This window comes from Pelodiscus sinensis, chromosome 24 (assembly GCF_049634645.1).
Source record: "Pelodiscus sinensis isolate JC-2024 chromosome 24, ASM4963464v1, whole genome shotgun sequence".
Taxonomy (NCBI): Eukaryota; Metazoa; Chordata; order Testudines; family Trionychidae; genus Pelodiscus; species Pelodiscus sinensis.
Window position 1 is genome coordinate 18,556,476 of NC_134734.1, and position 15,878 is coordinate 18,572,353.

Genomic DNA, 15,878 nt, shown 5'->3' on the forward strand with positions numbered 1-15,878 from the left:
CCCTGGGGCGAGGGAGGGGAGGCCGGAGGAGGCGCGCGGGGTGGGTGAGTCGGTCAGTCTCGCTGCGGTCGCCCTGAGCGAGGAGAGGGCGGCGAGCGGGCGGGACTTAGAAAATTTCTATTCCCCCTCGCTGGGGGACGTCTTGGGAGGGGGAGAGTACGTCTGTGTGTGGCCGTAAGGTGAGGTAAGCTGGAGTGAAGTATCCGAGTGACTTGGGGACACCTGGGGCAGAGCAGCTGGGGTGCTGCTGGGTTGGTCCAGTAGCCCTGAGGAGTGGCGCTGCGGGACCAACCCGGCAGTGCCCCAGCTGCTCTGCCCCAGGTGTCCAGATTCAGCGGCTATTGAAACTCATTAGCGGCTGATTCCAGGAAGCTAGGGGCAGAGCAGCTCTGCGTCGGGCTTTCTGTAGTCAATCGCTGGTCAATTTCAACAGCGGCTGAATCTGGACGCCAGTTCTGACTTACATACAAATTCAACTTAAGAACAAACCTACAGTCCCTATCTTGTACGTAACCCGGGGACTGTCTGTATATCTATATGTAGATAGATACAGCACACAAAATGTAGTGATGAAAATAACATTACAGGACATTTCAGACAAAAACCAATAAAAAAGCCTCTAGTCACTTAAAACATTCACGGACAGTCTATAGATCTTCAGAGAACTTGACAAGGAACAAACATGAAATTTAAAAAAACCCTTTAAAAATACAGTAATAGTCTCACACTAAAAAAAGCATCCCAACCATGTCATTTAAGTTTAACACTACTGCCCTATTATGTCCTGGTTTTTTAAATTAAACTGAACTGAGAAGTAAATTAGCACAATTTGAAGTGCCTGTTTGTTGATCTCTGGTATGATTTCCTCATTTTTTTTTAATTATGAAGATTGTGACATTTTTATAGTTCTAAAAATTCAGGTCTGTCCCAGGCTGCAAATATGTGATGTTCAAAAACAATAAGGGAGAGACTCATATCTCAGAATAATTGCTTCAGCCTGGTAAATAGTAGCCTTTGAATTTTCTTTAAAGAAACAGTGAAAACCAGGTACATGCGGATTTTTTTTTTTTTTTTTTTTTTTTGCCCTGGAATTTAAATATGACATCTGTGTTGGCTGCCTTATTCTGCATCCACAAAGACTTTGAGTTTAAGGTGCTTAACCCTCCCACCCCCGCTCTAACCCAATGCCTCATCCTTCCCCCAGATCCAGGCACCCTCAACCCCCCGTTCTAACCCGATCCCTCTCCTCTCCCCCAGAGCCAGGCACCCCCAGCTCCTTACTCTAACCCAATGCACCTCCCCTCCCCCAGAGTCAGGCACTCCTAGCCCCCTCCCCCCGTTGTAAACCAATCTCCCTCCCCCCCAATCCCCTTCCACTCTAACCTAATGCCTGACTGATGGACCGGGCCGTGTCTGGGCACAGCTGAGGGCGTCCGCTCAGGGCGAAGTGCTCAAATCTGGGGCTCCTTACAGCCCCCAGACTCGTCACCTCTCCAAACAGGCCACAAACCAGTCCCACAGAGCACTTCAGCAACCTGCCTGAAGCCTCCCGAGCAAAACCCCTCAGACACCCCAGCAATATCCGTGCCCCTGCTGGCCCCGGGCCTCATACACAGGTGTGGAGGGGGTCCTAGCACCCAATCCCACCTACCCCGAACAAGTTCTGTCCGGTTCTAAGAAACCAGCCATCAGATCATAGAATCATAGAATAATAGGACTGTAAGGGACCTCAAGAGGTCATCGAGTCCAGCCCCCCGCCCTCAAGGCAGGACCAAGCTCCACCTACACCATCCCTGACAGATGTCTATCTAACCTGTTCTTAAATATCTCCAGAGAGGGAGATTCCACCACCTCCCTTGGCAATTTATTCCAATATTTGACCACCCTGACAGTTAGGAATTTTTTCCTAATGTCCAATCTAAACCTCCCCTGCTGCACTTTAAGCCCATTACTCCTTGTCCTGTCCTCAGAAACCAAGAGGAACAAATTTTCTCCTTCCTCCTTGTGACACCCTTTTAGATATTTGAAAACCGCTATCATGTCCCCCCTTAATCTTCTTTTTTCCAAACTAAACAAGCCCAGTTCATGAAGCCTGGCTTCATAGGTCATGTTCTCTAGACCTTTAATCATTCTTGTCGCTCTTCTCTGTACCCTTTCCAATTTCTCCACATCTTTCTTGAAATGTGGCGCCCAGAACTGGACACAGTACTCCAGCTGAGGCCTAACTAGTGCAGAGTAGAGCGGCAGAATGACTTCACGAGTTTTGCTTACAACACACCTGTTGATACAACCTCGTATCATATTTGCTTTTTTGGCAACAGCATCACACTGTTGACTCATATTCAACTTGTGGTCCACTATGACCCCTAGATCCCTTTCTGCCATGCTCCTTCCTAGACAGTCGCTTCCCATCTTGTATGTATGGAACTGATTGTTCCTTCCTAAGTGGAGCACTTTGCATTTCTCTTTATTAAACCTCATCCTGTTTACCTCTGACCATTTCTCTAACTTGCTAAGGTCATTTTGAATTATGTCCCTATCCTCCAAAGAAGTCGCAACCCCACCCAGTTTGGTATCATCCGCAAACTTAATAAGCGTACTCTCTATCCCAATATCTACATCATTGATGAAGATATTGAACAGTACGGGTCCCAAAACAGACCCTTGAGGAACTCCACTTGTTATCCCTTTCCAGCAGGATTTAGAACCGTTAACAACAACTCTCTGACTACGGTTATCCAGCCAATTATGCACCCACCTTATCGTGGCCCTATCTAAGTTATATTTGCCTAGTTTATCAATAAGAATATCATGCGAGACCGTATCAAATGCCTTACTAAAGTCTAGGTATATGACATCCACCGCTTCTCCCTTATCCACAAGGCTCGTTATCTTATCAAAGAAAGCTATCAGATTAGTTTGGCATGACTTGTTCTTCACAAACCCATGCTGGCTATTCCCTATCACTTTATTACCTTCCAAGTGTTTGCATAGGATTTCCTTAATTACCTGCTCCATTATCTTCCCTGGGACAGACGTTAAACTGACCGGTCTATAGTTTCCTGGGTTGTTCTTATTCCCCTTTTTATAGATGGGCACAATATTTGCCCTTTTCCAGTCTTCTGGAATCTCCCCTGTCTGCCATGATTTTTCAAAGATCATAGCTAAAGGCTCAGATACCTCCTCTATCAGCTCCTTGAGTATCCTGGGATGCATTTCATCAGGACCTGGTGACTTGCTGACATCTAACTTTCCTAAGTGACTTTTAACTTGTTCTTTGTGAATCCTATCTTCTAAACCTACCCTCTCTCTGCTTGTATTCACTACGTTAGGCACACCTCCAGACTTCTCGGTGAAGACCGAAACAAAGAAGTCATTGAGCATCTCCGCCATTTCCAAGTTTCCTGTTACTGCTTCTCCCTCCTCACTAAGCAGTGGGCCTACCCTGTCCTTGGTCTTCCTCTTGCTTTTAATGTATTTATAAAAAGTCTTCTTGTTTCCCTTTATGCCTGTAGCTAGTTTGATCTCATTTTGTGCCTTTGCCTTTCTAATCTTGCCCCTGCATTCCCGTGTTGCTTGCCTATATTCATCCTTTGTTAGTTGTCCTAGTTTCCATTTTTTATATGACTCCTTTTTTATTTTGAGATCGTGCAAGATCTCCTTGTTAAGCCAAGCTGGTCTTTTGCCATATTTTCTATCTTTCCTACACAGCGGAATTGTTTGCTTTTGGATCCCTGGTCAATTTACCCTCTGGATCTTACCCACAAATCATGCTGGGCCAATCCTTTAGAATCTATATCTAAAGGTTTATTATCACAAGAAAGAAAAGCATGCGAGTAAGGTTGTTAAAGAATAGTACGTTACATGCACCGAATCCCCCAGTCCTCGATGCAGGCTCTAGCAGAGATGTTACAGCGGCTGGTTTAAAAGTTCTTGTTGCACATCCTAGCATCAGGATGGGTTCACAGGTCTTCCGGGCTCTTCGATCCCTGCAATGCTGCCTCTGGGATGAAGTGCTGAGCTGAGAACCAAGATGGCGTCGACCATATGGCCTCTTTATACCTCCTTCCTGGCCTCTTCTTGGCTGCAGGAGATCACCTGGTCCTCAGCCTCTCTCTGCTGGCCGCTCTTAGGTGTCCGCCCTCATGCTTTAGGTGTGTCCTTGGCCCATTGAGTGCCATTGTCCCACAGGGCCTCGCTAATTAGCATGTCCATAGGCCCGGGCTCTGCCCACTTCTCAACCACATGCAGAGAAATATTCAGTATCCACACAGACTACAGATTCCTAACTACACACACAGACATTATACAACCACACACATAGGATTATCAGATAATAAGCTTCTATTCAGCACCTCACATGGCCCCCTTCTATACCATTCTTGGGGCCAACACCCCCACCTATGGGTGCATCAGTGATCTGGCTGCTCCCCTCAAGATCCAGTAACGTGACACTGGGTCTCACCGGAGCTGCCGCTATACGCTTCTCCCTCCAGGCACTGGGGCGTGTGCACAGAGTGGCCAGCCGGGAGCAGTCCAGGCACATGGCTCACAACTAGCAAGAGCCGCATTTCTTTGAGCAAAGAGCCACATGCGGCTCAAGAGCCGCAGGTCGGCCACCTTGGTGTTGAACTATCGGCCATGTTCTAAGGGTTTGTCTACACGGGGAAGTGACTGGGCTAGCGTAACACCCGATGTGAACACACTATGCCGGAACAGAAGTGACTTGAATCTGGTTTAAACACCTCCTGCAGTTTATACACACAAGCAACCCGCTTACATGGCTGGGGAAACCTAGAGTGGCCTTAAAGTGAATGTAACTAACGTCTACCCCTTTTTTAGGCCCCTTGGTGAGGCCCGCATGGTACGACGGGCTCTTGGGGTACGTCTACACTAGAGCGGCGCAGCCACGCCCCTGCAGCGCTGTAACGCTGAACATGGTACCGGCTGTTCTCCAGGTTTGCCAAGACCACAGGCTGAAACCCTCTGCCTTAGAGAGACCCAGGCGTCATTATGCAAATCAGAGTGCTTCACCCAATCAGAGAGCGGGGCTTTGAATATGCATCACTAGATGTGTGGGACAGGAACGGCACGGCTAATCCCAGCTGAGCAGAGTACTCCAGTGTTAAAGCACTCTCGCATATTCCAGCGCTTTTATTTCTCTTTACAACGGAGAAATATCTCCGTTAGACAAAGCCTGTGCGGCCATTCTCCGACGACCAGGAGCATTTCGCTTGAGATTCGGGGCAGCAAGCTACAGCTGGGGGTGAAATCTAGACCCCACAGAAGTCATTGCCAAAACCCCCACTGACTTCACCGGGGCCAGGGTGTCTCCGATATGAGGAGTGTTAGTGTGAAGTAGGCAAGTTAAATATCGGTTAACTGAATAGTCGGTAAACTCATTGATTCTTATTGGTTACTTAACTATTCTATAGCCCCTGGGGGCGGAGCCAGCAGCCAGTGTGCTCCAGCCTCACTCCCGAGGAGCCCCCTCTCACTCCACACTTGCTGCCTCTGTATGACAAGCAGCAGCAGGGAGCGCCAGCCTGACTCCCAAGGAGCTCCCTGCTCCTCCACACTTGCTGCCTCTGTATGAGAAGCAGCAACAGGGGACGCCAGGCGGGAGCTGGTCTGCAAGGGAAGCCAGTTTAAAAACTAGCTCCCCTCGTGGACCGGCTGCCTGTTGCCTTGTGCTGCTGCCTCTGATCAAGAGGCAGCGGTGTGGGGTGGCAGCAGCCCCTGTCTGTGGGGGTAGGGGGTGTCTGAGCTCCCAGCCCCAGCACAAGATGGAACTGAGCTGGGTTGCCAGCCCACCTGGCTCCTAATACACTTTAACTGCAGAGCCACAGTGGAGGGTAGGTCCTGGACCCGGGGTGAGCCAGGCCTGAGCTGAGTTACTGGCCAGCCTGCTAAAAACTTGACTGGCAAAGGGGGGAGGGGAGGGAAATACCTGTCGTCTAGAGCATTAACCTACACGCTTTTGCTTACTGGTTAATCAGTTCATCGACTTCACTGTTCCATCCCTAGTGTGGAGTCAAGTACAAAGTTAACCGATGAGCCTGGGCTCCTAGGATAACCCTCTTGGTTACACGCAGCTCCTCCCTCCCCCCACTGTCTCTGTACTGAGGAGGCGGAAGCCGGTATGTGGGGGAACTGGCTTTGAAAATGGCTCCCACAGAGCCATCTGGTCCCCCCTGCTGCCTGCCACAGAGGCAGAGCAGTGGGGGGAGGTGGCTTCCATGCTGGCTACCCACAAGCACCGGGTCCCTGCCCTCCCCTGTGCTGGTGCCTCTGAATCAGAGGCAGCAGCAAGGGGAAAAGGGCGCAGGTTCCTGCTCAGCCAACTGCCTCCTCCCTGCCTTTGATACTGTGGCGGGGGGGGGGGGCAAAAACGGGAGCTGGTGCTTGCCTTCCTTCTCTCCCTCTCCCCCCCCTCCCCCCGCTGTAAACATGTATCCACTGGCAATTTCAGCGGATACACATTTACACAATTAAATACGTTTTAACATCCCGGTCCATATCCCACTCCCCTGCTTCCCCATCAGCCCCACCCTTCTCGTGAGGTGTCTGGGATACGAGATTCTAGCCCAACCTCCGGCGTTAGGGCATTTTTCTGTGCAGCAGGTTCACAAGGACAATAGCGCAAATCTGGAGTCCCAAGAACACCCCCACAAAAATGGCTTTCCAGTGGCAAGGCCTGGGAGCTGTTCCTGCGAGGGAGAAAGAACAGAGGGTCAGGGGGATGGGACTTGCCATCTGGAATCCATGCTCACGCTCTGAATTCCCGCATTGCTGCCTACCAGAGCAGTGCACAGGAATGAAAAGCAGGCCTGCGGCCACTGCGTTTATCATTCTGCCCAGAGACCTGGTTCTCCTGTCAGTTACGCAGCAGTAAGTCGGGGGCAGACACGCTGATGCCAGCAGAGCTAGTATGAAGCCGGTCAGTGACCACTCACACCCGGGTGATACTCACTTGAGCTTTGGCAGATGCTCTGCAGGTCGGGAGAGATGCTCTTCTGGTCTGCAGGGTTGCTGGCCGTGCAGGTGAAGTTAGAGGCCAGGGGGTTGGGCGGCAGGGACAGCTGGAGGCTCCTGCCATCAGGGCTGAGCTGGTACCGGTCCTGATCGCCCAGGTCTCGCATTGGGCTCCCTCTCCTCCAGGAGATGTTAACCCTTTCCCCGCCAGGCACCAGGCACTGCAGGGTGATGTTGCACTTGGCTGCCGTGCTGGAGAGCGAGGGGCTCCTTATCTCCGGCTCCGGCACAGGCTCTGCAATGCAAAGAAACAAATGAGAATGAAAGACTCTGGGAGGTGGATTCTGATTGGCACAGGGGACGTCTGCGCCGGGGGGAAACCAACCACCTGGCGGGGAGTCTCAGAGCTCGGCTCAGCCAAATGGGCCCAGCTATGGTGCTCAAAGGAGCAGTGGAGATGTTCCTGTGTGGGCTGAAGTTCTGGCCCCAAGACCCGCTCCTGCGGCCGGACGACACCGTCTGGGCTCCAGCCCCAGCAGGAACATCCACGCTGCTATTTTGAGCTAAGTGACCAGGCTCCAAGTCTAGATGCTGCCTGGCAGTGGGCCCACTTTACACCTCTTGAAGGCCCCTTTTCACGGCCAGAATGGGCTGAAGGGTCAATGATATAAATGAGTGTCGCCCCAGCAGGCTGCTGCAAGCGATGGGCCAGTGCAAGACAGGCTGAAGCTATGAATGGTTTGCAGAGGGCTGGGTGAATGGGAGATGTGACCAGGGCTGTCTGTAAGCTGGGTGCTTGTGCAGCCACTCAGAAGGGATTCCAATGTGGCCCAGCTGATTAGCAACCCCCATAGCTCGGTTTGTGTGTCTATGGGTGCTGCAGACAACAAAATGTATTGTGCACATGAATGGGAAATTAGCACCCCCAACACCGTTCTGGCTATAGTGCCACACGATGCAGGCTAGATTTCCTGGAGGAAGGGTGGCAGTTATGCAAATCTGAGGGCTGGGTTACAGCCTCCCCCCTGCACCGCCTCCTCCACTGCCGTGTGCAGGTGGGGCCGTCTCAAACCCAAAGGACCTGATTCCTCCATATGACACTTCAGTGCATCAGAGAGAGGCTCTTACCCACAGGGCCCTGTGCCCTGGCCACTGGGCTGTAGGGAAACACATTAACAGCCCAGCAAGACAATTTCACTTGTTAAAACTTGAGTTAAATATGATTTCTACCAGGCACTTACCATAGACCGTCAGGAGAAAGGCCTGATCCTCCACAGTGGCGAGTGTTGTCTTAATCCGGGCCTCATAAACGCCGCTGTCGTCTAGCTGCAGAGCCTTGATCCTCAGCGAGGTCACGTTGTACATTTCTAGCCGCTGCTGAAATCGATCTTTGGGATTGGGCCGCTCGAATCCCGCACTGGTGAACTCAGCCACCTGATTCGTATCACCTGTCCCAGCACCAAAGCTCCATTCGACTGTCCTCACCTTTCTCCCAGGGGATGGAACCACAGACAGCAAGACTGATCCCCCCAGAATCCCATTCACTTGGTGGTGGGGAGTCGGTGCTTGGGCTAATCCGGGATCTGAGAAACAGAACCCAAGGGACCGAAGTTGTGGGGGGCAGGATTTGGCACTGACTTCCTCACTCGCTGCAGCACAAGCCAAGAGAACAAACCAATGGGAGCTCAGCCCGATCCCCAGCTGCTGGGTCTGGTTTTGGCCTCGGAGCTGACATTAGAGACTTTTACCCTTGGTGCTTCTAGCACAGCCATCAACGGGGCATCTTGGCGGGTACCTCACAATCATTCATGTGAGGCAGGGCTGTTGTGTCCATTGTGCAGCTGGGGAAACCGGGGCACAGAGCAACTAAGTGCCTGACCCAAAGTCACACAGGGAGCATGTGGCAGAGCCGGGAATTGCACCCTGGATTCCCAAGTCCTAGGCTAGTGCTGTAACCACTAGGAAACCCTCCCTCTCTGCTGCTTTTTCCCCCTCCCCTTGGGAACACAAAGCCCGACATCTCCATTTCTGTTCCTCCCAGTTCTGGGGACAAAACAGCCTCCAGATCCCTCCCCCACGCCTCTCAGGGACAGAAACATCTCACCCCCCCTGGCATCCAGTGCCAAGTGGGGGAGTCGGCCTAGCAGTCGAATGTAGAAGGGAACCAGCTCTCAGAGTAAGGAGGGAGCCCAACACGCATTGGCCAGGCGCTGCTTGTGGTTACGCTGCTGTAAATCCAGAGTCACTTCACTGAGCTCAGCAGAGCAATCCTGGATTTGCACCAGTGTCAGTCTGTGGTTTCCAAGGTTCCCCACGGCACGAAGCTGCCGCATGTCACAGCCGTAACGGCCCCATCACTTACCTGGGGATCGGAAAGCCAGGGCCAGGAGGGCGAGCAAAGGGAGCCGAGTGTGGCCCATGCCCTCGCAACGGGGGAGATTCACTTCCTCGGAGCTTTGCTTCCTGTTGCTGGTGAGGAAGGTGCTGAGACGCCAATCACATCCACGCAGCAGCCACTTCTGACCACAAGTTACTGGGGTCACTTCCTCGCTCTCTGCCACGGGCCATCTCTCCTCCCTCCTGCTGAAGCACTTTACAAGCAGCAGCAACAGGAGCCCCATGGCTGCCTGAGAACAGAGGGGCCATTTTGCAGAGGGTGGAAACTGAGGCACGGTGAGCCTGGCTCCTGACCAGGCATAGTAGTGGAAAGGATGAGACCATCTCATCTGCCACTCTGATCTCAGGCGATGCCCCTACCCTGGCCTAAGACCAAGGACAGCTGCCATAGGCGGGGAGGGAGGGGAAAGGTGGGGGCTCCCTGCCCTAAGCTCCAGACTTCAATTGGGGCTAGCCATGTTGTCATTCTCTCTCCCTACTCTGGGGAGTATAAGGAGTCTCCCATCCCTTCAGCCACTCATTGTGGTCTCAGGCGATGCTTTTCCCTTGGCCAAGGACAGCTACCCTGGGTGGATGAGGGGGGGTCCTTCCCGATGCTGCCGATTCCAATGGGGGCTAGCCGTGTTGTCATTCGTTCCCCCTGCTCTGGGGAACCCCCAGAATTCAGAGCCCTCTCCGGAAATCCCCCTTAGTCTCCTCTTTTCTAAGCTGAACAGTCCCCGTTTTTTAAATCTCTCTTCATATGGAACCTGTTCCAACCCCCTAACACTTTAGTTGCCCTTTTCTGAACCTTTTCCAATGCCAAGGTACCATTTTGTGAGTTGAGGTGACCACATCTGCACGGAGTATTCAAGATGTGGGCGTACCATGGATTCATACAGAGGCAATGAGATATTCTCCGCCTTATTCTCTATCCCTTTTTTAATGGTTACTAACATTGTTTGTTTTTTTGACTGCTCCTGCACATTGAGTGGATGTTTTCAGGGAACTCTCCACAGTGACTCCAAGATCTCTCTGGAGGGGTTAACAGCTATTTCAGTCCTCGTCATTTATTATATGTAGCTCGGATTATTTTTCCAATGTGCATTACTTTGCACTTATCAATATTAAAATGTATTTGCCATTTTGTTGCCCCGGCACCTAGTTTTGTGACATCAGTGGCTCCATTAAGAGCGACCTGGAGGCAAGGAATGGAGTTGAGGGCTTGAAAATGCAGTGCTTCAGTGATGAGTGCTTTAGGCCTGGGATGACAGCTTGCTGTGCATGGGGACGGACAGGTGCAGGTCCCCAGGCAGGCAGCAATTCTTTGCTAGCCAAGCCAGCCCCTGCTCCCATTTAGCGGTACATTGCAATCATGCTCGTGTGACAGCTCTGGGCACTTGGTGAGCAAACAGGCCAGCCCAGGCCAAGGTCACAACCGCATCTCCCTGACAGCAGCAGCGCCTCTTGTCGCCGCGAGCCGGGGCCTTGCTCAGACACGCAGTGACTGGCCTGCAGGGCCCCATCAGCCCGATTCCCAGAGACGGTCGCCAAGGCTCCTTTGGAGCCCTCGACGAGAGCATCAGTTTCCGTCACGTGACCATTTCAAGGGGACACGGCATCCACTGGGCTCGAGCCCAGAATCCCTGCGTCATTCAGAAACCTAACGGAGAAAGTGTCTATTTGGTCCCCCGTGGGACAGGCTTCTGGAGAAAGCTAGATATATACGTCTGTCTGTCTGTCTGTCTGTCTCTCACACGCACAGAGTAGACATTCTTCTACAAAGGAATTTCACAAGCCAGCTACAGAGAGAGAGAGGAGAGAGAGGAATTGAGGTTCATTTGCAAATTTGACACTGTCTCTCCAGGCTTGAACAAAGACCTGAGCTGGATGGGCCATTATAAAAGCACCTTTCCTTACATTCAACATCCAACTGACATCCAAAGCTAAGTATGGGAACTCATTAGCACCGGCATCATCACTCTCAGGTGCTTCCCCCCCTTCTTTTTCTGTTATAAATTGCAAGGGTCCCCCCTTTTCTGTCCACGCTGCTCATCTGGGAAGTGGGTTTTGCCCACGAAAGCTCATGATGTTGCTTTTAAAGTTACAGACGGACACGGCGGCCCCCCTGAGACTGTCACACACACACGGCCTGGGCTGACTACACAGTGGCATGAGGCTGCTTCACACCCCCCCACGGACTGAGCTCCGTGCATCCCTGCATCCAACCCAGATCTTTGGGCCCCGCTGCAGACTGAAAAACATCTCTCCAAAGCCCAGCAGAGGCAGAGTGTGGCTAGGGCCACGCTAGGGGGGTTGGGAAGGAAAAGCCTTTCCCCGACCAGGCTACTGGACGCCTATGCTGCTGCTTAAACTCTGCTATTTTGTAGTCTCCTCTCGCCTTTTAAAGCCCTCATCATGACACCTGGCGGGCGCTGAGAGACGCAAGCCTTCTGGGCCTGAGTCCTCCATTATCCGAGAGTTAACTCTGCCACCTAGCGGCACTGTGGTGGTATCTTTTGGTAAGGAGAAGTTTCCGCAGGACACAGTCAAGATTAAAGATATAACATCCCATCTTGCTTACGCAGCAACCTTTGGCCATCTCTTCCACAACTCTTACTAGCCGAGATCTGTCACTGAGCCACCCAAAAACCGGATCTTTACCGGCCTCAAGTAGATTTCAACCTGTAACTTTAGTCTTCAAGTCTGTAACTTTAAAAACAAGTAGTCCTGTGGGACCTTGGAGAGTAACACAAATATATGGAGTATCATGAGCTTTCGTGGGCAAAACGCACCTCTTCAGATGAGCTGGAGAGGGGGAAATAAGGGAACCCAGAATTTATGACAGAAAAAAAATGTGAGGGAGAGAAAAAAAAGTTCCTGTCAATTATAGTGTCAGTGTCAATGAGTGGACTGGAAGTGTCCCATCTGTTTTTTCCCACTCCAGCTAATCTGAAGAAGTGGGTTTTGCCCACAAAAGCTCATGATACTCCATATATTTTTGTTAGTCTCCAACGTGGCGCAGGACTACCCGTTGTTTTTACCAATATGGTCCAGCTAACCCATGCATTACTATATTCTAAAACACACTTACATTAAAGTACCTTTATATTTTAAACAAACGATTATCGACAATAAAAAAATAGCCCTTCAATTTTAGAAGCATCTTTTCCAACCTCCCGTCCGCCAGCACCCTCACTAAGGGATAGGTCGATGAGGAACCGGCTGGGACGTTTCAACCACTGAGCTTTGATATTAACTATCTTTATTACTCAAGGCTTTATGATGTCATCACGCCCTGTGATGGATTGGAGGAGTGAGGGCTTGTATTCGGTGACTAATGGGTTAAACTCAGGTAGTTAGGGGTGCTGGCAGAAAGCCAGGAGACCCCCTGGAAAAAGATGTTGAAATTTCAATGGGAAGATAGACCTGGCTGTTGTTTTCTTTGGGTGAGTTTTTAAAGCGAGGAGCTGGGGGAAACAAGATAAATAGAACCTGGCAGAACTGCCATGCCTACAAGGAATACTGGGCATGGAAATGGACTGGACCTTGAAGCACCGATCGTGAGTAGACAGGAAAAGCATCTGTTTAGTCGCGATCAGGTTATTTACTTTGTTTTGTTGTTTGGTTAAGCGTCTCTGTGCTAAGACCATACGCCCCTTTCCCCTTCACTGTATCTAAGGTGCCCCCAGAGATTCCTTCTTTCCTCTGTGTTTTAATCTGTTCTTTTCTCAGTCGCTCTGTAACACCTAGCAACCAAGTCTGCTTTCTCCAGTATATCTTCTTTGGTTTTGTTAATAAAATCACCTTTGTTAAGGCGATGATTTGCTTCTTGTGTCCTGGAAGGTTACAGGAGGGTTGTGTGTGACTGTCTAAGGCTGAGAACTCACCTATCAGAGACTGCAGCACCCCTCCCCTTCTGCCTCCCACACTCTGCACAGGCAGCAGGAGTCTCCCGGAGGGCAGCTCCAAAGCAGAGGGCAGGTGCAGCATGGCAGTGAGTGGAGGGCAACTGAAGTGCCAGTGTTTGAGAGAGGCTCCAAGATTGCTCTCACCTGTGAGAGGCTCCAAGATCTACCGGTAGATCCCGATCGACTGGTTGGTGACCACTGCTATAGAGGCAAGGTATTTAAGGTCTCTTGTGGGCCCCACCTCCTGCACTTGGAGTGCCAGTGGGGAACGGCCTTGACACCCCCAATACTGCAGAAGAGCCAAGACATCTTAGTGTAATCGACATGGACTTTGTGTTTGAGCTTTGCGGGCTTGTGAGTTTCACAAACCATTTGCGGTGGCTCTTGTGAAGCTCTCATGCTGAAGCACATGACTCAGAAGCAAGTAAGTACAGAGCTACCCGCGAGCATCCTTGTGATGCATTCGGCTACGGTACGGGCTGAAAGAATGATCATTTGCATCCAGCAGAGGACTTCAAAGCTCTTTATGGATATTAATTAACAACCTTCACATGAGCCTGGAGGGAAAGGAAACATCGCCCTTCCGCGTGTACGGATCTGACTTGTTTACATCACACTAGAAGCCAGGGCCAGAGCTATGAATGGAACCCAGGAGGTCTGGCTTCCATCCCCCCTCTCTAACCAACAGAGCAAGAGTGGGCAAGAATTTTCACAGGGGGGCCACCCCTAGAGTTTGGTAAATGGTCACGGGCAGTGTTTTTGTACTACAGTAATGGTGGGGGTGCAGGATCTAGGACAGAGTTTGGGTACAGGAGGGAGATCCAGGCAGGGGACCGGGATGCAGGATGGAGTGTGGGGTCTGGGAGAGAGTTTGGATGCAGGAGGGGGTTCTACCCAGGAGCAGAAGTGAAGGGGGATACAAGGTCTGGAAGGGGGTTTGGGTGCAGGAGGAGGTTGTATCCCTTTGGCAGGAGTGGAGGGGGAGCAGGGTCTGGAAAGGGGGTTGGGTACAGAAGGGGGTTCTAACCTGGGGCAGCGGGTTCGGGAGCAGGCTCTGGGAGGAAGTTTGGTTACAACTGGACCCTGCCCACATCTGCAAGCACCATCCCTGCAGCTCCCATTGGTGGGAACACAGCAGGCAGGAGGCAACGTGCTTGCACACCCTGCTGGCCACAGGACATTAGTAGCCTGAAGGGTCCCAGCAGGCCAGATCCAAATGTTTGGCCAGACAGATTGGACCCACAGGCCGTATTTTGCCCACCCCTGCAACAGAGCATAGAGACCCAATACAACCATGGGAAGACAAGAAGAGAATGAATCCTGAAGTCTTCTGGGGTTAAGCTGGAGACCCAGCTAGGGAGGGAACTGGATACACAGTGGCCTGTCTCTACCCATCAAGAGTCACCACCTAACCTAACAATAACCCTTTGTCCAGCTTTGGTTCCTTCCACCATGGCTGGCCCTCTAGACCAGGCAAACTGTGTCCTCACCCAGGGCACCATAGCTGGGGGGATCTCCAGGGCGCTCAGACTTTCCATCGCTGGTACTGCGCAGAGGTCAGGGTGAAAGGTCCCCATTCAGAGATTAGAGAGATAATGCAGGGATTAGAATCCAGGAGAGGGGATGCCCCAGAGGGAGGGATCACAACAGGTAATCCTCACGTGATCCCTCCCCTGTCACCCACCTCCAGAGAAACAGAGACTATGGACACCATTCCTACCCATCCTAGCTAATAGCCATTGATGGACATAACCTCCATTCATCTAACTAGCTCTTTTGAACCCTGTTAAAGTTCTAGTCTTCACAACATCCTCTGGCAAGGAGTTCCACAGGTTGACTGCGCACTGAGCGAAGAAAAGCTTCCTTTTGTTTGTTTTAAACCTGCTGTCTATTAATTTCTTTTGGTGACCACTAGTGCTTTTATTGTGGGAATAAGTAAATAACTTTTCCTTATTCACTTTCTCCATAGCTGTCATGATTTTATAGACCTCTCTTATATCCCCCCTTAATCTCCTCTTTTCTAAGATGCAAAGTCCAAGTCTTTTTAATCTCTCTTCATGTGGGACCCATTCCAAACCCCTCATTTTTGTTTCCCTTTTCTGAACCTTTTCCAATGCCAATATATATTTTTGGAGATGAGGCGACCATGTCTGTATGCAGTATTCCAGATGTGGGCGTACTATGGTCTTATACAGAGTCAATAAGACATTCTCTGTCTTATTCTCCATCCCTTTTTTAATGACTCCTAACATTCTATTTGCTTTTTTGACTACCCCTGCACACTGAGTGGATGTTTGAAGAAAACTCTCCACAATGACGCTAAGATCTTTTTCTTGAGTAGCTGTAGCTAAATTAGTCCCCATCATATTGTATTTATAAGTTGGGATTATTTTTTGCAATGTGCATTACTTTACATTTATCAACATTACAATTCATTTGCAATTTTGATGCCCAATCACTTAGTTTGGTGAGATCTTTTTAAAATTCTTCACAGTCTGCTTTGGTCTTAACTAACTTGAGCAGTTTGGTATCATCTGCAAATTTTGCCATCTCATTGTTTACCCCTTTCTCTAGATCATTTATAAATAAGTTGAATAGGATGGATCCCAGGAAAGA

General features: G+C 50.6%; 1 protein-coding gene across 1 annotated transcript; it reads right to left on the minus strand.

The window, feature by feature from the left end:
* Positions 1-6,593: 6,593 nt before the first annotated feature.
* Positions 6,594-9,596, minus strand: LOC142818195 (SLAM family member 8-like). Its single transcript, XM_075907056.1, has 4 exons — positions 9,338-9,596; positions 8,217-8,558; positions 6,974-7,270; positions 6,594-6,710 (listed from the first exon to the last, which is right to left on the minus strand). Exons 1-4 carry the CDS (start codon positions 9,594-9,596, stop codon positions 6,601-6,603), a joined length of 1,008 nt encoding a protein of 335 aa, XP_075763171.1. The 3' UTR covers positions 6,594-6,600.
* Positions 9,597-15,878: the final 6,282 nt, after the last annotated feature.